This window comes from Alligator mississippiensis, chromosome 3, assembly GCF_030867095.1.
Source record: "Alligator mississippiensis isolate rAllMis1 chromosome 3, rAllMis1, whole genome shotgun sequence".
Classification (NCBI taxonomy): Eukaryota; Metazoa; Chordata; order Crocodylia; family Alligatoridae; genus Alligator; species Alligator mississippiensis.
The window spans coordinates 267,343,854-267,366,804 of record NC_081826.1 but is presented as its reverse complement, the minus strand read 5'-3'; the positions used below and the strand labels follow the sequence as shown (position 1 = coordinate 267,366,804).

Sequence of the window (22,951 nt, the reverse complement as noted above, 5' to 3'; positions counted from 1 at the left end):
GAAAAAGGTGAAGGTTTTGTTAACTTAAAAAAAAGAGGGTACCCACATTTAAGTCTTTTTTAAAAAGTTACTGGAAGGTCAGCAGCACTGTACTGCTACTGGGATTAATTAATTTCTTCAAGGAGATAAACACTGAAGAAGAAATTAAACAGCTTGGATCTGCTTGCAAATAGGTCTAGATGGCAGTAATTAAACATTTCCATCTGATCTGATCTCAGGGTTTTTAGGTAAAAATCACTTCAGTTGTCTCCATTTCTACATCTATACAATGAGGAGGAGGATGAAAAAACAGTGTGCTCTGCATCCAATTTGATTGCTATTGCAGAAACGTTCAAAATGAAACTAAATCTTTGTATTAAGTCAAGGAGTTATGCAAGGCAAAACCTGTTGCATTTTTTCTCTGCTATAACATGTTCTGAAACACTCTTGCCTATACAACATGAAGTGGTAGTGTCTGATTAGAAGCAATTCAAACTATATAGGCTAAAATAAGAGTTCTGAAAATATTAAGTAATAGTATCGTAGATGCATGAATGATTTTACAGACGAAGAAAGGTTTCCAGACATTTATTTCTGGAACTGTACACCAGGTATTAAAGTACAACAAATACAAAATAATGCTCAAAAAAATCAGTGTTTATGTACAAATATTAAAACCAATGCAACAATAGCAACTTCCTCTTGAACATCTGATACTAAAACTTGTGCCGATTGTCACTAATTCATGTCATTATGCACAGGGTACTTATTTCAGACTGGAAATCACTGGCTGATTAGGATAGGAGGACCATAATGATACCTACTGCATTTTTAACAACTGGCAATATATTCCTCCTTCCAATGAAAAATAGGAATTAAAAACAAACAAAACATAGTAATCTTGTCATTAATTTATAAATTACGGTATTTAGTTTCCTGTCTGCAGACAATGTGCTTGTAGGTCTGGGCAAATAGCATCCCCATTGGTCAGTTTATCCATTAGTTTACATTCAAAAGTTGAAATACTCACTAGAGACTTTGGTTAAATTAAGTAGTATTACTATGTTCTACTGGATCTGAAGTTCTCACACATTTTTGACCCTCAGTTTTAAAAATTAAAAACAGGAAACAATTGCACAATTCATTGACCTAATTGTACACAATTTAGTATTCTTCAAACAGTATTGTACATCCTTCAAGTAAATTCAGCAGTTTGACCATGACAAGAGGAAAACTCAACATTTAAAAATCTAGCATGAGAAGATGACATATGACTAACAAAAGTAAAAGTATTGCTATAAATCACAGCACCAGTTACACTTCTAAATGAATCAGCTATCCTCTTCAGATTCCCTGTACATGAAAAAAAAAGAAAATATCTACCAACACTGCAACTGCCCATTATGGATTTTTGGTTTGTTCGTATGAAGAGAAAAAAATGTGGCAAAGGACAAAGAATTCATCACAGTTTGTTATAAGAATTGTGCTTCACCATCTGAAAATCAAGGCAATAACTTCATGTGTTTGTAATTGTTATCTTCATGACCCTCAAAACGCAATTCTTTTAATAAACAGTAACAAGTTCTCCATTTAAAATGTTTAAACTGAGAGAAAAATAAGTAAGTCCAGCTTTTAAAAGAAAAATTCAATAAATAGCTATTTTACATGGATAAAGTCATAGTGGTACAAATTTTATGAATGTCACATCAAGCATGCACAAAAATGTTACTATACACAGAAGTAGTCAGAAAATATTGAAATAGATATCTAAAAAGATATGCAGAATTTACATATTTACAAAATCTTGCAAATTATTGCCTCATTTTAACAAGGAATTAAAAGTAAACGATACCAGCTAGCTAGCCAAGAGGCTAAATTAGATCAGCATTTAAAAAAATCTATCAGACTAGCCGGAATTCATTTTTCTCTCATACCATTTTCTGAATTTTGGTCAAAAGTCTTTATTAAATAACTAAAGTGTCCATTCAACTTGCTGACAATCCAAACTTTAGACAACTCTGTCTATATTAAGATCCCAGCAATGCATAGATAAACTGAATATATTACTGCATCAGCTAATGAGAATGGGCATGTTCATTTAAGTGCAACTGGTATAAGCATTCAGTCATCTTTTGTGTAATGATTTTTATACAGACCAGCCACTGTAAACCCATAGTTAAACTTGAATGTATAACAATGAAAGATTATGGCCAGTATTTTACAAAATTACATAAAATGTGTTGATTCATAAACAAAAGAAACAAGGTACAAAGTTCAGCACAAAACACAGCAACAAGAAGCTGACAACTTGACTAAAAATGTCAGAGTACAACACAGGGCCAAGGCTACCTGTTATTTACTGTGTACTTACTAGAATTATACACTTCAGATGTATAAGTTAAAGAATTGATAACAAATTATCACTAACTACTTTTGTCCACTGTGCTAAACTAATTTTTATGGGAAACGTGCTATTGCGTAAACACTTTAAAGCAATCTTCATTAAAATGCTGTAAAGAAAACCCAATACGCTGCATCCAAGACTCAGGATGTCAATGCAGTTCACAGTATGCGTAATAAATACCCTCTTCCCTTTCAAATACTACGTAAGTCGCTACTTTCCTAGTTATTCAGCATAACCTTGAAGCAAATACTACAAATATCAACAATGCAGTCAAAACTTAAACCATTAAAAAAAAAAAAGTTAGTGGCAATTAACTCTGTGTCATGGACAGTGCAAAGAAAAGCATGTGGGGGGGAAGTCTACTGCAATTCAGTTGTACTTTACTACAACTCAGACTGACCAAAAATTAACCTGCAAGTTGCACACTCTGGAAGTATATTACATGCCAATACTAGTTGGTTTGAATAGCATCATAACTTAAAAAAAAAAAAACAAAAAAAAAAAAACAGAAAAAGTATTACAACAATCCTTGATGGCCATCCACAAAGTTTCTGGCTAAAGTTTCATCAAATGCTCAAAATTTTTTGAATGAAACGAAACAGTTCTTTAGAGTATGGAATGCAACTGTACTTCTCAACTCTATTTGAGAAAAGAGGCAAAGTGCCATTTTGAGACAAAGACCAGCCAAAACAAATTAATGTTATCCATGCCAAAGAAAGCTTTCAGATATATACTTCAAGGTTCTACTGTATTTTTATATTAATCTAGATAGTCCCTCAAGTGTAACACTTTGAACTGCAGTGCTTCAAACAATTTAAGATGTGTCCCAGAACATAAACCATTTAGTGGTAGATCCTAAGCTGTGCAGACTGTGGTTTTATACAACATCAGCTGCCTCTAGAAAAAGTTAGGATACACAATAACTGGTGTTATTTATTACACTGTATTCTTTAAAGCTGTGGACAAAACCCCATTAGAATGTAATACCCTAAAATTCGTTTGTTGTAGCCAATAAGTTTTAAGTACACAGACACCTTCTGGCAGTATAATTACTTCTGTGTAAGGTAGCCATGGCCTATAATTTTGCAACAGCATCCAAGTGTGTGTCTTCATCCTTTGCTCATATAGTCCCTTGTGCTAGCTTCCACCAAAGATGAACTTGCTGTTTTGTAAACTGAAGTGCTCTAGTTTAGTATCACATGAGAGAAGGTTCCATTTAAAAAACATCCTTGTATGTTTGTGCAGTTTAAATTAAAGAAACCCATCCCTGCCTTTATTTAAAAAAAAAAAAATAAAAAAAAAATGCTACATTGAGCAGGGATCAGGACTGGTACCTGTAAACATCGTTATTCCACTGCATCTGTTACGGCAAAAGTAACTTAGACTAAAAAGCCACTCCAATCAGTTCAGAACTTCTGTGCTGGTTTTGAGATGGTGGACTCTGTCTACAGGCTTTAAAAAAAAATTGAAGCAGAGCTTAAAGCTGCACCACAGAGTTCTCTTAGTTCTAAACTCTGCCAAACATCATATGACATTTCCACATTTATGGATTGAAAAATGAAATTACTCTTGATAAATCAAGATATAGTTCTATACATACAAAGACATCACTGATGTCATAAAGTTCAAACTTCCAGTGAAAGACTAAGCAAACCTGATAGTTTCCATCAAGTTTACTGCTACTGCATAAAGTACCCACTGTTTTTGTAGTTCACCGCTGGAATCATTCTGAGTGAAGGGCAGTATGTTGGTGTAGAGTGTGGGTGCTGATGAAGCCATTTGTCTCGTTTGCAGATAGACTGCTAAAGTCAGCGACTGAGACAGCCATTTTGGCACTGGTAATATGATGTGTGTGGTTCTCAAAGTCCACACCGAGGTTATTTACAGAAACATCATTCATAAAAGATTCAGGGACCGCAATCCCCATTTTTAATCTCTTGGCAGGCCTCTCCGACTCCTCACTGCACATGTTTATTGGGTTTAGCTCCGAGTGATAAAATCCTGTCTCAAATAAATTAAAACAATCACTTTCGCCATTACTGGGCAAGTTAAGCAACTCTTCTGTTACAACAGGCACATGATTAACTGGTGCTCGGGGTAAGCTGTCCAGAGGAGAAAAGGCATCATCCAAGCAGTTCACATCTGTAGAGTGGCAGACTGTAGCTACGCTATTAGTCAATGCTAAAAAATAAAAGGAACAAAGTTTAAATACATTATCTGTTTCCATGATGTAGTTACATCAAAAAGCTATTTTAACAACTTTGGTATTTTTTAACCTAATTCACCTGTTAAGTCATTGGCAGTGATGGAATTCAGAATGCTTAGCTGTTGATCAGGAATGGACTCTGTTCTGCTGTTAGAAGTTAAGGCTGTAGAATGTACTGCACCACCAAGGGCTTCTGCTTCATCAACCAAGCGATCCATGTAGTCCCTGGGAAGACATTGTTAGGTTAAAAACAGATGTTTGACATGAAAATGTGGCATGTGACAAGGAGACGGATTTTATTTCCTTAACAATGCCACTACTGCGCTCTCCCACTCCAGATTCATTCCCCCAAAAAAATAAATAAATAAATAAAAAATCCAATCCAGATTCATAAAGAAAAAGAGATATTCTAAGAACTCTCTACTTACGTTACCCCTGGATGATGGTTGTACCTCTTCTTTCCAAACCTTGTCTGCTGAGCAAAGTAATCGTAACGTTCCGATTTCTTCCACATGTAGTAGAATGCCACACATTCAGCAACTGTCCTAGTTCTTACCTAACATGGGGCAGAAAGAATTTACATGAATGTAGAAAATTAAAGTTTTGGCATTACATTTTTGTTTTCCCTACTTCTGCATTTTCTTTAGTTACATCGCTACAGTAGTTCCATTAAGAGGTTCTACTACATATTCACTCTAAAATGCAGTCTGTAGTACTTTCAGTTGCTGTATGGTCATTTTTAATGAAATATGTAAAAGATACAAAGATAGAAATGCATGCCTCAGTCCCTAGCCCTGTACTGTATAGGTTCATACCTTAAGAGAAAGAAAGCAGTATAAATAGAATACTTTTCTTTAGGAATTGAGAGCATGTGCAAAGCTAGGCATTGGGGAAAAAAAAAGAGTTACCCTAAGAGTTTAGAAGACCATTTTATGAGCCTACATGCAATATGTACATAAGACTGAAGTTTCCAGATACCTTCCTGTTTTCCTTATGCAAGGAGGGTTAGTTGCTAATAGCATAAATCCTTAAGTTCATTCAACCACAAATGGATAAATAATAAATCAGTTTTCCAATACACTTCAATACTTCCCTTCCCAAGTTCTACAGTAACCCCAAGTTCTACAGTAAGTAAAGTCAAGTTTCCTAAGGAAATAACTCAATATGCTAATCAGAAAATAAAACAAAATGTCGAAAATACAATTATTTAGATTCTCAAAAATGTGCATTTAAATATATTTGAACTGTACCAATTTTTAAAAATTATTTCTCTCTGTCCACAAAGCAGCTCCTATCCTTCCACTTGTAGAGTAGAGTAGATGGGTCTCCTTCCAGAAGCAGTTTAGATCAATGTTCCTTAATGTGACAAGAGAATAATATTCCACTGTCTTGCTAGGACTTATGTAGCTAATCCACTGTGGCTGCAGAACTCCAACCCCCTGCTGGCTATGGCAGGGACAGGCTAAGCATATTCGTGAAATTATTTTCCTGGTCTAGCCCTGAGAACAAATCCAGATGACTCATGGTAGTGCAGAACACAACCACAAAAAAAAGCTAGGAGAAGCAGAGTTTAAAACATAACAAAATTAGACTATACATGAAAACAATATGAATACATGTTTATTTCAGAGATTAACAGGTTGATTTATCTTGCAAATGCTGGATTTTCACTGAGGTTTGTACTAAAATTGGCATGCAAATGACAAAAGACTAATGCACTGCTGTTTATTTTACTTGAGTCTTTTGTCAAATTTCATTTCCTTCCAGATTTTGAAATGGTATCTACCACTCCCCTTCCACTCCCCATTTAGCTGTGTAACACCTTACCTTGTTTTTCTGTATGAGATGAAAATCTTTCCCATAAATCAGGAGTGCATGTTCAAAGCTTCTGCATTCTTCTTCTGTCCATGCTGTCATCTCTTCTGGAGAATTCCCCAAAACAGAAAAAAAACACTTATTTTCAGTGACAATTTTTTAATTAGAGATGGAATAAAAGTTTTACTGATAACACACAAAAATCTAATTATTAAAAAGGGAAAAGCTAGGTTCTTTAGAATGTTTATTATTATTAAAATGGAAACACCTAGTTAATGTAATATTCTTCTTTAGAAGACTGCATCCATTAATGATGAACTCTGCATACACAGCTGTTCACTGAAAGAGGAAGACATTGATTTAATTCACTTTGAATTTTTTTTGTATGCATTTGAAAACATCTCTAGGCTGTAAAAAAAAATCAGTATTTTTCTGCAATGGTTTAATAAGATCCATTTTCAGTGGGTTAAAAACAAGAGATAAAGGCCTTCAAAAAAGGAGGTAGGAGTCAATTCTCTGTGCATTTAGTTTTGTAGAAAGTTTGCAGCTCTTCAAATTAACTTACACCTCAGATTCATTCTTCAAACACACCAAAATGTATCAGAGGAAACTCCTACTTTCTACAAGGTTGCAGACTGAGAACTGAACTGTGTTCCTAAAAATAGGATCTTAGCACTATCATAGGTGGTTTGAGACCATGCAACTTGAATGGTATAACACCCTTTCTCTTTCCACTTTAAAACTGGGTCTTGGCATCCTGAAATCTACCCAAGACAAAAGTACTCCCCAGAAACTTCCTGTTTAGGAAGCATTACTAGGAGTGTAAACTCATGACACCTCTCCTTATCTGACTTTAAAATTCTCTAGGCACCCAGAATTCTGCTTCTTGACCAGCCCAGGACTGCTCAGTGCCAGCCTTCCCTGGGATCCAGGAACTAGGCATTCCTCCAAGTTTCAAAGCAGCACAGAACCCAGAGACAAGATTGGGCTCTTTGCTAAGTGCTCATTGCTGGGTTTTTTGTTCTGTTTGTTTTAAAAAAAACAACAACAAAAAAAAACAAGCACACATGGCTGAAGGAGGTGGTGGCAGTGACACTCACCAATTTTACAAATCAGCTAGCTGTTAGAGAACTTGCCCATGAAGTAGGAGATCCAGGGTCAATATTCTTCTCAGCCTCAGGAGGTTCAGTGTTTTAGCCAATGTTTTTCTTTACATGTAAAATGTTAAAATAACCAAAACAGTCCTAGGACCAGGGACCAGAACACAGGACTCTGCCTTCATAGGCCAGTGGTTGGAGCACTCAGTTGGGAAGTTAGACACCTCTTTGTGCACTGCTTGTTGGCCCTATGAATTTTGCACTTTTCCTGCACTTTGGCTCACTTTCAAGAGGAAGGACTCCAGCTGTATGGTTAAGGCTATTTTGGGAGGTTGAGGATATGGGTAGGTAAGTGTTCTAGCCACAAGGATATTACATAAAAAGTGGACACTGCTGCTGCCGCCGCCGGCACCACCACCTCCGACTGTTTCAGAAGAAGTGTCCAGCTCAGTTTCTCAAAAAAGGATCCTGGGCTCTGGATTCTGAGTTTATAAAGGAGCACGCTCACAACCCTGACTTGAGTGCAAGAGTCCCCCCTGTGAGGCAAGTTTTCAGATTTGCCCTGGCGATTTGCCATTCTTTATTGGCTAAGCTTTGGGCTACTCCCCCATCTGCACATAGGTTTTTAAGATCAGCCTTGTGAAGTATCCAACACTTCACATACAAACTATAGGGAGCCTAGGCACTTAAATGGGTTTCTGGATTCTACACCATGAGCCAAAAATTTCAAAGTTGGTAGCTATACCACCCAACCCCTGTATTGGATTTAGTATCTATATGTATTTTTAAATAGGACAAAATATGACAGATTTTTATTTAGCAATCTATATATACACCATGTTTGTCAGATTCTAGTACAAAACAAAGCAACTCCTATAAACAGAAAATGCTTGCTGTTATTTTTTTATGGTATAACAATTTGTTTTATTACTGACCTTAAAGTGCACTGAATCAGGATACAAATATTTGCCAAAAGATGAGCTAATAGCAGGCAAACAAGTACCTGTATTTCTAAATGAATTTAGAAATATAACCCAGAGTATGTGAATTAATTCTCTAATTGTTTTAAGTGTCCTTAAAACAATTTTGTTACTCAGTTACAAAGTAACAGAGTAAAAAAAGTCTCTTTTTACAGCAAATAAAATTTATTATCTTTAGATTCACATGGAATTTTTGGTAAAGGTGATCAAATCAGCTACCTCTCACATTGTGTTTGGCTAGGTACCAAATTGGGATTCTGGCAGTGATTTTTAGAGATGCTGATTTCACTGATAATGCCATGACTGCCACCCATCATTGATATTTTAACCCAATGAGCTGACAGAAAGCCTGATCCAGGTGACAACTTTCAATGATAGGGAAGTATCCTGTGCAACTCAAGCTCCAGCACCTTTTTAAAGCCCCACTGAAATCTACACTGCAAGCATTCCTATTAATTTTAATGAGAGCTTCACAGAAACATGTTGTAAACACAAAATATAATAAAAACTGCCCACTATTCAGTCAACATTAATACCCATTTCCTTCTTACCACATAGTTGAATATGATAAAGACAAAAGCTATCAAATTTAGAGTCTCATTGAAACAAATGATGGCATAATCTTCATTTGAAACCAATATTTAGTGAACAAAAGGCTAAAAACAAATGAAATTGCAAAATCTCACAATGATTACAGAATTGGGTATTAAAGAGGCAGTGAAGTGTGTAATATCCTTACTGTATCACATTTGCTAGTTTCAGCAGAAAGGTATTCCAAAGTAGCCAAAAAAATATTCTTAGCAGCATCCAAAGATCATCTCATAAAACTTTAGTCTAACAAGACATTGTCTAATCTGCATTTCAAAAAAATAAATGCTCAGGATAGGTCCTTCTAATATTTAAATGCTCCCATCTATTGCAAAAACCTTATTGGGTTCCTCCCTGTACCTTCAATTCCCTTTCACATCAATGGCAACAGCATTAGATATCAGCACCACATGGAAGATGTTCACTTTGCAGGATCAAGCCCTTAACTTTGCCCTTGCCTTTCTATTTATGTTTGTGTGTATGGATCAGGCCTATTTATTTTTAAAAAGGCAAAAAAGCTTGGGGCAAATAAATAATGAAAATTAAAGTTTACAACAGAAGAAAAAACCTCTACATGCAGATTCACATGGCTACACACAGAGGAAGTATCTTATACTGCTAATAGTGTTGACTCCTTGCAAGAAAGGGTAGGACTACCTCACAGACTGTTTTACTGATTTTAGGAACACTAATATATGTTAGGGTATGTGAAAGGCTGCTCTAACTCAAGGTAACTGGTTATGCTACCAAAAAGAACTATATGCCGAGCAAGAACTGCCATAGGGAAACTAAGTTGTACTTTGTTCAACACAAGCAACCCAGGTCTTTTTTTTTTTTTAAACACCAAAATGGGAGGAAAGGATAAAATAAGAAGGGGAAGATATTAATTTTAGGTGCTGGATCTGCACATTCCAAATAACAGCAGAAAATTTCAATTGGCCAGTTCCAGCTAGATTCTCTCTCTCTACTACAGACAGGCAGTGCAAAGGGTAAGAAACTGGGAACAAGAATTTAGTTCAACATATTTCCACGTTAGCTTTGAGACAAAAAAAAAAAAAAAAAAAAAAAAAAAAAAAAAATTATGACAAGTATTTCTGAAAAATCAGGTAGCTTTACCTTGATAGGCTTTTCCATTTGAGCAATACCTTTCAATTGCTTCTTTAATGTTATGGTTACATTTCAGAAGTTCATACAGCGCCTAGGAGATTGAACAAATATTTCTCTTTAAAAAAGATAATGTAAAACTTGTGAGTAAACAAGTCACAATTGTGTCAAGCTCTGTCATCCAGTTTCATGGCAACATTAATCATAGCTTTATATACAATGCAATTAAAAATAAACAAAGCAAAACTGTTTAAATTAGGTTAAAATCGATCATATCAATCCTTAGAAGTAGCTTCTGAAGCTGGATGGTTAGTTAAGAACCTGTTAATCAGAAAGGCAAACTGTCACAATCATACAGCCTAGTCCTACTGCCAGGTTACTAGTACTTATAGGTCAGCAGCAGTTTAACTGCTGGCAAGGCCATGCCTTACTTGTACTTCCCAGTAGAAAGATAAATGTTTGAGTAGTGTATAAAGAGAACACTAGGTAGGAAGCAAATGTCCTACAAGTGACTAGGATGTACCACTTACTTGTTCATTGTCCCGTGTCTGTATTCCTTCATGAATTCTTCCAATCATTTTTTCATTTCCAGTTCTTAAAGAGGTCTCAAAAAGGTATTCTTTCACTTTACTCTCCAAAATCACATCTGGTTTCCAAAGTAAGTGGTCTTCATTTTCATATGCTGTTTAGAGAAAAATCCATTGAGAGAAATATCAAACCCTACTGTATACTGAAATTTAACACCAGGAGGGGTGGGGGAGGATGGGAAGGGGAAGGAAGCATCCAGCTTGCTATATCTGACGTAGTGGACCACACCATCAGCTCATGCAAACTGGTCTGACCAACCTTTCAGAAGCCTAACATTAAAAATCAGTACCTTCCCCAAAAGCAGAAAACAAAACGGCACTAGTCAAATCAAACACTATGACAACATGAGGGCCCAGGCACAGATACCAACCATTATCAAATCCAAATTTTCCTCAACAGCCACAATTAAGAGGGGCCTTGCAACATGTCTCAACAGCAAATGAATTAGGATTACACTGGAACAAGGGAAAAGTCAGATTTATGAAAAAAAGGATTTACAGAATTTAAAATCTAAACATTTATGCACACGAGGTTTCCATGAAGTTGAGTGTTTCTGCAAATACTCAAGGGATATTCATATCTTTACTTGCTTAGATTCAAAACACAATCCTTGGTAACATGGAGAAGAATAACCCTACAAAATGTGCAATAGACATACTTGTGTTATTTCTATTTCAAACCTTGCATACACTGAATAACTTATGTTCCTAACCAGTCAAAACTGGTATGTATTATTAGAGTGACTGATCTAAATGCTAATATTGTGATTTCCGGCTCTAGTCATCTACTAGTCTCAGAGATTATTTATTTATTTATTTTTACATATTCTTTAAGAAATGAAGTTATGATTTGATACTCCTTAATTCAAAGCAAACTGGAAAAAGTAACTGTACAATTTAAGTGACTTAACATAGTTATATCAGAAAATATGAGAAACAACATAACACTGACTCAGTTGGCAAGAAGTATTCATTAACATTTAAATCTCAGACTGCCTACTCTTAAAATATTTAACTTTATAAACAGGCATGTTTGACATTACATTTTAAACTCTCACAAGGCAGGTCTACATGTGCAATTAATTTGAAGCAATAAACTCTGGTGTATTGCTCCTGGGTGCACCATTTGAACGCGCACCTGGGATTTCAGGATGCTGAGCTGGGATGGAACACACTGAAGCATCCTCATGCCCTAGCCAGCTGGGTTAGCGTCCACACATGCAATGCAAAGTAGGAAACTTTGCAGCAGGCTAGGACTTGTTTTTATGACTACTACCCAGATGCAGAGTTTATTAGTTTACTCCAGCCTAACAGCCCTGTACATGTAGATGCCGAGACACTTACTGCACAGCTATTTAGCTTACTCCACAATAAATGTCTCATGTTGACGTGTCCAGTCTGAAAGCAATGCACGATTAGAGCAGGTAGCCAATTCAAGACAGTCAAAGAAATGATAAAGGCTGGTATAGTTTAGCACAGGGGTGTTAATGATTTGATCCACAGAGCCATGTCAGCTGGCCCCCAGTGCTAGCCCTACTCCCCACCCCCCTTTCCCTCCCCCATGTGCTGGATCCAGTATCTATGATGCCTACTGTGGCTGGTCTGGGACTGCACCACTGACACAGTCCTGAACCAGTCAGACCAAATGGGCACTGGATATGGCAGGTAGGGGCAGAGGGGCAAAGTCTGAGTCTGACCCGGCCTGCAGGGCTGGCACCATGTTGTTCAGCCAGCATGTATGCCAGTCCATGGCCCACGCATCTGGCCCATGGGGTCCAAATGAGTTCGACATCCCTGGTCTAGCAGGAACCCATAGCCTTGTAGCAAGTGACCTTCAGCAAGTGTGGAGAAAGAATAAACCATTACTATCACCTCAAAAGGTGCCAAATAGAAGCTGCTTTTATAAAGCTTCATTATGAGACTTAATTTAGAGCATAACCTTCTGGCACAACTCCTATAGCTAGAACTATATGGCCATGTGCAGTCTACATATGCTGTCATTAATCCCTCATAAGCCTGTGGTGGAACCCTTATCTTTACCCATATTTTAGGGGATTCAATATCTTTAAACGTTTAATTTGTTATTTAATAGGTTGGATTAATTAATAAATAAAGTTAAAACAAATAAAGAATCACTCTTACTTGGGCTGACAGTTCTCATAGTGAAAGAGATGAACTGAATTCAGAAAGTCAATTCATCACACTAGGAATAATATTTCAACTGACATATATCTACTACTGAAGCTCTTTGTCAGTCCCCTTGACAACCTACACCACACCAGCACTTCCTGCTGGAGTCCTGGCCTGCTCTTCCCAGCTGAAATTCCTCAGGGTCTCCATCGGTGAGTTGCCTCTTTTCTCCTGGAGTGGTCAGATGGTAAAAACCTCAGGGTACGTCTACCCCAAGCACACACCACAGTGCTGCGCAGAGATACCCAAGCTGGCTCTTCACCATCTCCAAATAAGAAACAGCATAACCATAGTGGCAGGGCTAACTAGCCCAGGAGCACAACTATGCTGTTTCTAGTTGTGAAACCAGAACATACAGGGCTAGCTTGCCTAAGTCTGAATGGCACTGCTTTGAATCATTTAACACAGAGCCTGAGAGAACACCCGAGGATATCTAGCTCCAGCTTTTCAGCTCAGAGAAGTCAGCAGGTAAGCCCTTTTACTGATCCGGCACTCAGCTTTCTTGCTGAGAAGCCACCAGGTCACCTTTCTACTACTGTAAATTTCATTTTTCCAGTCTCAACTCTATTTCAAGAAAGCCCACAAGCAGACCTCTTTCAGTTCTCAGCCTTTTCAAAGAAACCCAGGGACCTCTCATCCATTTAACTGCCTCCTCAAAAAAACCCCCCCTACAGATAGCTAATTCCTTTTCTGCTTTCTCTGTTTATTAGCCTTGGTTGCACCCCATCATCTTGATCAGGTCTAGATGGGGTATAGCAAGATAACGGATGTACTTCACTTAAAGAACCAGCAACCTCAATGCAGAACTGTGACAGGAAACAGAGCCCACTGCACCAGACTGAACCCTGCTTTTATACATTCCTCGTAGTAGTGGCATATAAGCTATTTTCTCAATTTCTAGAACAATTTTAGGAAGGGTCAGCAGTTTTAGCGAAGACAAAAAGACTGACAAAACCCAAGGTAAAAGCTGCATAAACTTCTCAGCTTGTCCTTAGCACATCTTTAGCCTTTGCAGATATTTTTCTTTAGTAAACAAACTCTTAGCAGTATGCTCAGCAGTTCCAAAGCAGCTGTATTTCACTACCACTGCTTTTGTTTGAATTATCAGAGCCGATTCCCGAGAAGCAAGAGAGGAATAAAAATGGGGTTATAATAAGAGTAGAACCTAGAAAAGCACCAAAGGGAGTAAGAGAAAAAAAGCTTCTGATGTCCAGGTCTTTGAACAGTTTCCGGTGCTATATAAAACCTTGCCAAAGCATCCAATTCCCCTAAGATGTATGGTTCCTCAATTCTTAGCCTTATTTGCAAACTCAGGCTTTTGAATGAAGTATGAATGCTAGTATAAAGCTTAATGTGTTCATTTTCTGATAAAAATTTTATGGATTGAATACAAGCAGTTCCAAAGAATCTTGAAATGCTACAGGAGATGCAAGTGTATATGCATATGTATACGCTGTCCATTTATTAATATTTCCCACCATCAGCTCCTGGATGGGATAGAGTTTGAGGGTTTTCTTCTACTATAGCTGTTTGTATCCTTACTATTCAGCAGGATAAGGTAGTTAAAATAAACAACTGACTGCTTTTTATTCATGTTCTTCCTATTGTAACCATGCTGCCTGTACCTAAAACTGAGGTTAAGCATCATGCAAGCGAGACAAAGAGAAGCATGTTTTATAATCATGGTCACAGAACCTTTCCAAGAATACTCAGGACTAGAAAAATGCAACTTGTATAGCACATTTAGAACAGAATGTATCGCTTCATTTGATTGATTTGTTTGCATCCCACAAAAGGTATGGCTACCTGAAAGCAATAAAAATACTATTTGATTACAACTGAAAAGTTTCTGGCATACAAGAGCAGTTGAGAGTCTCTCTCTGAAAGTCTTGAAGTTAATTCTAAATGACATGATCTCAGGCTTTACTAGTTCTGATCATACACATCATTCTTGATCCATTTTACTGTTTGGGCTAGTATTATTAGATCCTCCAAGCATAAAATTGATTCATTTTCTTTTCTTCCTTTTTGAGAACTTTATACCAAAAAGTTCTTAGTGGACTCAAAAGACACTTATCATAACATTTCTGAAAATTATTTTAGTTCTTATTTTTGTTTCTGAATGTAGCCCTCTATCTTACAGTTTTTGAGACTTTAAATATTTTTTATTTAATTGCTACTCAACAGTGCAGAAGTAAAAAATGTAAAATAACTTACCACTTTCATTATCATTGTACTTCCCCAGGTAAGGTGGGATTTCAGCCTGATACTGTGAACCAACCATTATTTCCTGAAGAGTTAGAAAGAATTTTTATTTATTCATGATACAAAAAAGAGTTAAAAATGAATGTATTCAAAGATACGACATCTTTATCTAATATACAGTATTAATATGATGCACAAGATAAGGCATAAATAAAGAACCTGGATAAAATCTTAATTGCAAGAAAACTTTATTGTTCAAATTAAAGTCCATTAAGATTTGTCATATGTAAACAGATATTGTTCTCCATTACCTTCCTCAAATCTTCAGATGAATTACCAGCATCTGCCTCTACATCTTCACCATCTGATTCCTTATCTCCATCACAGGTAGTGTTTGCTTTATATACAAACATATAAAAAAGAAGTTTTATTTACCGTTGGTTTACAGTTTGCATGTTGAATTACAATAAATTCTACTGCATCTGCTTTATTTTATCCTACAATAAGAGCATCTGCTTTTATTTATAGACGTTGGTCAACAGACTGTTCTTAATTTGTGTTTCTATGAAACTGCAGCATAAAAATACCTATATTCTTTGACTTGTTTTAATTCTGCAACACACATTTATTATCACTTGAAACTGAGACTATTAGAGATATATTGCCAATTGACAAAAGGGAATGAGATCATTTTTCTTTATCAATTTGTTTTAATAAAAGGCATTGCACTTATAGAAAAAGTCTGGTAAAGAATAGGAAAATACTGGGGCTAAATTTTAACCCCCAGTTAACCACAAGTAAAGTAATGTTGAAGGCCACTGTTTATTCTAGCATCTTTATGAAGTTCAGAAGTTACTCAGACTGTTTTGTGGAAAGGCAGGTTATGTGGCAGTATCATATCCCCAGACTTAGTTCCCACAGAATCTCAGCTTCAAAGTCAGGCTCCTTCCATAAATCACAGTGGAAAATAGACATATGTTGAGGGAAATAATGTAATGGAGGAAACAGCTCCCTCTCCATGTGTCAGGCTAAGTGAAGGAGTCACTTGTACCCTAGCTCAGGACTGTCCAACTGGCAGTTAAAATGCAGCCCCTGGGTGCTTACCTAACCACTGCTCTCCTCACTGTTTTGACTGCTGCTGCAGCTGGGGTCTTTAGGCTAAACCCCCAGCTTTCACTTTGTGCTCTTGCCCCAGAGTGGGTCAATACAGCCTATGGCACTGAGGGAACCTGCAGAGCAGCACAACGGCCACCCACACAACGCAACGGTCTGTGAATGGACGGGGCGGATGCAGCCTGAGGGACAATGGCTTGGCACTACATCCCCTGGGATGTGCAGTCCACAGCTCCCAGCCACTTAAAAATTAGGGATCCGTACCTTGGTTAATAAACATGAACAAGATTGAAGTAATATTAGTAATGACTCTTTAAATAGAGGATTCCAGCATTTAGAGAAATTAACTCATGCCACTCACTAGTATATAAGGCAGGAGGCATTTCCTCAATGCACTTTCTTTTGGGTACAATCACACTTACACAATATAAATACATCAGATTCTATAGAACAGCATCAATAATGTCATGCAAAAATGACACCCATGTACAACATCCAGCAAAGTACCAATGCTCCCCAACTCCTACTGAAGTCAATGAATAGTGCTCAGCACCTCAAAGACTGCAGTACTTATGCAATTTAGCAGTCTTTCTTTAGGTCTATACAGTGCTTAGAATGCATGCTTGGGACAGTATTATAATAAACATTGGTTTGCCTACATCTTAATGGTCGAGGAAAGAAGTCAGTTGCTTCATGCGAAGTAACTGATGGTGTCAAGTCATCAGCAGAAGACTGTGTTTCTTCATCATCACCCGACAAGAGGTCTTTGGCAATTTCCTCCTATATTATTAAAAAAAGAAAGAGAAAAAAATTGGGACTGTATGTAGGCAAGTAAGCCTCAGGAACTGACAACTAGAGGGAAAAACCTTCAGTCTTTAGATTTTAGATTACAGAAATCAACACTGGTATGTTTATAGCAATACTAAACAAAAACAATGGTGAGCTGGCTTTTGCAATATATAATCAAATATTCAGTTCTGGAGTGAGTGGTTACATAAAATTCCTCATCCTCCTCCCTCCATTAAAATAAGCTCATGGGAGTAAGGCTCTGTGAGGATGCCTCTCGGAAACCCACCCTAAGGTACTGCAAAGGAAGGAGAGGTCCCGGGGAAAAGGCCAGTGAACTGCTTCCAAAACTGCAGGAGCCTTATAGAACCAGCCTGGCTTTTTGGACCATCTCCTCTGTTCCTTACGTGACAACTCCACTGGCACTACCATAGGCTGACCTCTGGTCTTGGTGTCCTTTGAAACTCTAGGGGAAAAAATTAAATAGGCCACAGCCATATTACTTTTTCAGAAGGATTTTCCCCTCAAAATGCAGGACATGTAGCTTTCCTCTGACAAATGAGGAAAAAGAACATGTTTTTTTAGATGCATATGAGTGTCTCTAAGGAGAGGTTAGAAAGGAAAAAGTTGCAGAGAGTATTGGGAAGCAAGCCAGACCAAAATTTTTGTAGCCATAGCACTGAATGACAGGCATCCCACTGAGACCAACACGCAGGAACACTCTTATATGCTATCTGATGAGTTAATAATTATGCTAGATTACAGAAAATAAAAATTGGGACTTCCTTTTCTCTGGAGATTTTATCATACAAATGGAACCATTTCTAGCCACATACATCTTAAACCCAACATCAGTTGGTTTAAAAGCTCAGAAGAACTGAGAAAGAGAGACTGCAATAGTAACACTCTAAAATGTTCAAGTTTCAGGTTTCATACTAGTTACATAATACATACAATCATTATATAGATGAAAGTTTATCGCTTGCCTCCCACAAGTCAAATACTTCTCAAAGCATATCCAGTTGAAAGGAATACTCCACAGCACTGAGAAGCAAATTTTCAGAATCACTGCATATCCATCATGTGCTATACTGTACATACATTTTAAAATCACATATATATTCCCCAGCTTTCTATGCACTAAAAAAAAAAATTGTTTGTGATTTTCCATAAAGAAAATGTTTAAAACAAAGCCTACTTGAGCCTTTAATATTTCAGCAATTCAAATAGGGGTGTTTTACTCTCAAATACTGGTGTAGCACCAATCATTTTAATTATTTTTGTATACTCATTAATAAAAACAGAAATAGTAAATAAACTCAGAATCAGATTCTCATTGTCCTTTAAGATTATTATTTCAAAACACTAACATTTATTATTCTGATCGCAAAAATAATTCATGTCTTCTACTTTTCTATTATAAGGAGGAAGGGAAAAAAATCAAAGGTTAGTTATGCAGGTTTCTAATTTTGAATTCTCTTAGACAAAAATTGTTTCCAACTTACTTTGTCTAAAGTCATATCTGGTAGTTCATCCGCAAGTTCACTTGGAGAACTATCTGCACTGGAACCTGCTATAACTGGAATTGTAGGTTCATAGCCATAAAATGCCAGTAAGTCTTCTAAAGGCATGTTTCCTTCCTAATCAAGAGAAAGGAGACATTGTTTCAACACTAGCAAATACCTGTTGAACACTTCACAGAATTATTCAGTCATAAATAGAGAAGCTGACTTTCAAATAAAAGTTAGAATAGCTAAGTACAAAGACCTGTGCTATCCCAATCCACTTTCTTTAGAAAGTCTGGTTAGTGAAGTATTTAGAACCCTTTTGGACATAAAGCCAAAATTAATTCCCAATAATGTCTGTAGGCAGAGTTTTTAGTCAGAAGATAATCCTATTGTCAAAATGAAGACAGGTATCATGCCAAAAAACAATAATCACAGCTGCAATTGGACATAACAAACAGCAGCAAACTTACACAATTTTTAATTTTATTTCTTCTGCCTCACGAATACATTTTATGCTAACTTTTATTTTTTGTCTGGAGTTTTTTTTTCCCCCCCGTAGAGAGCAGGAGAAAGAAGAAAGGGAGAGTAACAAACAAGATAAAACTGAGTAAGGCAGGCTGATTCAAAGCTGGGGAAGAAATTCTACAATCAGCTATGTCACCAGGCTGTACTTTCTACCAACGTTAATAAAACAGCAACTCCCATTTTATTAGTTGCCTGATTCATGACAACAGAAGTCTTAAGGTATTTTCAAGCATTTATACACACCGTTCTAAAACATTCTTATTGAACTTCCATGCTAATTAAGTGATGATTTTCTTGTAGCCATCTAAAGCCTCTGTCCTACAAAGACTTCTCACAAAGGGCAAGTTATATGCATGCTTAAGTGTTGACAGTATTGAGAGTTTGTGCAATAACAACACTTCAAACTTCTTGGCTTTTAATTATTTTTCTTCCAAACTACTAGAAATTATATCATTCTGTGACATAATAATGACTTACAGCTAGTTGTGAAAAACAAGTCATTTCCAACCTATAACTGAATGTTTACAACCCAGCACAGAAAATAGTTGTTTCTCAAGGACAGAGGCATAGAAACCTACCAGTTTGCACGCAGTCATTCCCACATATAGAAAATATACATTAAAGTTACACTGCCAACTTTAGACCTGGTATTAGCAGGTCCACATCCATAAGCAGCTGGCCTAAGTTCTACAGTTGTCTGAATACAAATGTAACTGGGACAAACAGAAATGTAACTGGCATCAATTTGACATTTAGTGGGTGTGTAAACAAGTGACAGAGAAGGATGGAAAAAGGGGTGAAAAAGGAAAAAACAATTATCCCGAGAGTGTAAAATAGAGTAGGAGAAGCCAAGTAGCAAGTTACTTATTTTGGACATCCACATGATTTCAAAATGGTACAAGTTAAAGTCACTTACACTAATTTTCTGACTCTCAGCCATTATTGACATCAATTAATTCTGACCCACTAAATTTTCCCAAGACAACGGGGAAAAAACACTAAGTGATCAAAATAATGAAGCTGGGGCCCTGGAATAAATCAAATCATTAATATTGTGTTTTACCATTATTTAAAACTCAAAGCCAATTATTAAAAAATAATATTTTATAACAACCAATATTTTTCTGCTTCCACAAACAGAATTGATAGGCAGTGGTTTTAGGTACCAGAGAACCGAAACATTTGTTCTAACGGTCAGTAATTTCTTGCCCAGAGTAGGGAAGGGGTGGGGAACCTACTAGTTATATTAACTTTTTTTCCAGTTAACAGAGCAATTACATCCTTCAATTCAATCCTGTTTTAACTTCAGCTTCACTAAAGATGCATACATTTCTTCTTACTGGACTTTTAAGTTGGATGAAAAGGTATTTCGATTCCATTAAAACAAGGCAACTACAAAGAAGAGATGGTGTTCTCTGTATGTGCTAAAGCAGGGCTAGGACAGCTGTGTTTAAAGAAAGAGGCAAGTCACTCCCCACCTTTTCTAAATCTTCAATTTCAGAACTGAAGTTTTTGCCCTCCTCCATCATTTCTTCCTCTTCAAGAGTTCTCTCATCATCATAATCATGTACCAACATTTCAGCAGTGGGGTCAAAATCATGATCCTCAGAAGATAAAGAGCCAACTACAAGAAAAAAAAAGAAAAAAAGAGAATGCTGTAGTGCCACACAGTTTTCTTAAAAATTAAAGTGTGTGCACGTGTGGTCAACACTTCCTAGGAGAAGGGTGAGGAAGGAGTTCTTTAACTGGAACTCCAATTTTATACCTGTAACTTGTAGATGCAATTTTGCATCTTACAGTTTAGACTACTTGATACAAAATTATGTTGAAAAGTGACACTGAACAGAGGTCTGTTACAGAAAGTCTGGTTTTAAGTGCATACTTTTTTATATATCAGAAAAAGTATCTGATATATACTTAAGATGAGCACCATACTGTAAAATGTAGTCCTGACATAAGGTTTTAGATTTGATGCCCTAAGCATATTTTTGCATAGCCTGCAGACTAGCATCTCTTAGAACAGTGGTTTTCAACCTGTGGTCTGCAGACTCCTCCTGGCAGTCCGCAGATGATTATGATCAATCAAAAGTATGTGAATACCCACACTTACAATTCAAAGGGGTCCACACCTCCATTCAAAATTTGTTAGGGGTCCACAAATGAAAAACAAGGTTGAAACCCTTTAGAACAACAAATGCACTGTTTATAAACTCTTAAGTTAATCACATTTTTACTAAAAGCAAAAGCAGAGTTTTGCTTATTTCAGAATTCAGTGCCATGAAGGGGATACTTCACTGCATTCAGGGTTGTTTGTTCAGAATGGAGGAATAGACTTAAGGAATTCTAATGGTAAAATATGATAAAGGAAAGATCTAAGAAAGACAGCAAAAACCTACATATAGTCCTTATTAAAATTTCTTTAGAACATTCTGTGTGTTGCAGCTATGTGATCTTAATCCACTTCTACCATAATATTTGAAAGGACACCTTTTGATTTAAAGCATTTTTAAGGAACACATTCTCATGTGCTTAACCACAGAAAACTGAAACAAAAAATATTAATGTATAATTAACTTTTCAAAATTTTAATTAAGGCATTTTTTTAGGTCTGAGAATGCAAAGAGACCATATCCTTTCATTCTCATTCATTTCTACCAATTTCACTTTCAGGTTCCTATATATTAGCACTATGTTGCAATGTCTGACATCAAGAAAAGTAATGTTTGTTAGAAAATGATTTCCATATGAGGACTTTAAGCTTCATGAAAAAATCCATATTGCTCCTTGATTTTTGTTAAGCAAAAAGCCAACCACCCCCTTGCTAATATTATCCTTTAAAATTAGTATCCCGAGAGCGCTCCCTTCAAGCACCTTCTCTTCCTTATTAACATTTCAGATTTTTAAAGCATCTAATTTCTTTTCAAGAAAAAGGACAAACTATAGTTCTTGCCATCACAAATAGTGAAAATAAAAGTAGCCATTTTCATTTTCCAGTTCTCTCTAGAATAACGTTGTCCAAATTCACACAACCGCAGGAAAACATTTCAAAATAACAACAGTTTTGGTTAAGAAGTATCCAATGAAAGTTTCTTATTAAAACAGTTCTTACAGAGTGCTAAAAAGCTATATAGTACCTAAAACCAGTTAACAACATTCTTTTAACTGCATATATATGTAACCAAAAAGAATTCACATATGAGATCCTGATCCTAAAGCTTCTAAAGAATTATTAAGATAAACAGCCATCTTACATGAAGTTATTGTATCTGAAATCACACATTATATATTCTAAAAATTACCCCTGCCAGTTGCTATTTTCTACTAGTTCACATAGCTAAAGTGAAAGTGTATTCCCCATGCAGGCTTTAAAAAAAAAAAAAAAAAAAAAAACCCCAAAAAACATTAACCTTATTCAGATAAAGAATTTACAAAGTATTTTACCCAGATATGAAATGCACATTATTCAAATTGCAGTATTTAGTTTAAATTATAGTACCTAGTTTAATTAAAGATAGTTCAAGTAGAATCAACATTAAGTTATATTACTATAGCAAAAATATTCTTTATAAATTGTTTGAGCTAATTAGAGAAGATTATAAAGCAGAAACAAAATACTATATTTACTTGAATCCAAGATGAGGCTCCCCTCCAGTCAACATGGGGGAAGCCCTGCCTTAGGGCAAGGCCAGGTGACAGCTCAGCTCCAACGTTGGCCCTGAGGCCAAAGCCAGAGCCAAGCCACTGCCCGCCTTGGGCTGGGGTGGCTTGTGCAGCAGGGGAGGGGGCTCGCAGCAGAGGCAGTGTGGGGAAGACTGCGCGGTGGGGATGGGGCCACACACAGGGATGACCGGAGACATGTGGCTT

General features: G+C 36.6%; 1 protein-coding gene across 3 annotated transcripts in view; it reads right to left on the bottom strand.

Annotated features, from left to right (window-relative positions):
• Positions 1-551: 551 nt before the first annotated feature.
• MIER3 (MIER family member 3) overlaps positions 552-22,951 on the bottom strand; it is a 23,914-nt gene continuing 1,514 nt past the window's right edge. For 2 of the 3 annotated variants that reach the window (XM_059725161.1, XM_019495871.2), the window contains 11 exons: positions 20,566-20,711; positions 18,560-18,694; positions 16,928-17,048; positions 15,467-15,552; positions 15,168-15,240; positions 10,704-10,855; positions 10,186-10,267; positions 6,417-6,511; positions 5,018-5,145; positions 4,669-4,814; positions 552-4,564 (listed from right to left, as the gene is read on the bottom strand). In XM_059725161.1, coding sequence (XP_059581144.1) covers positions 4,107-4,564; positions 4,669-4,814; positions 5,018-5,145; positions 6,417-6,511; positions 10,186-10,267; positions 10,704-10,855; positions 15,168-15,240; positions 15,467-15,552; positions 16,928-17,048; positions 18,560-18,694; positions 20,566-20,711 — 1,622 coding nt within the window. In that variant the 3' untranslated portion in view covers positions 552-4,106. The remainder of the gene's footprint in view (positions 4,565-4,668; positions 4,815-5,017; positions 5,146-6,416; positions 6,512-10,185; positions 10,268-10,703; positions 10,856-15,167; positions 15,241-15,466; positions 15,553-16,927; positions 17,049-18,559; positions 18,695-20,565; positions 20,712-22,951) is intronic. The other variant, XM_059725160.1, reaches the window with a different exon arrangement.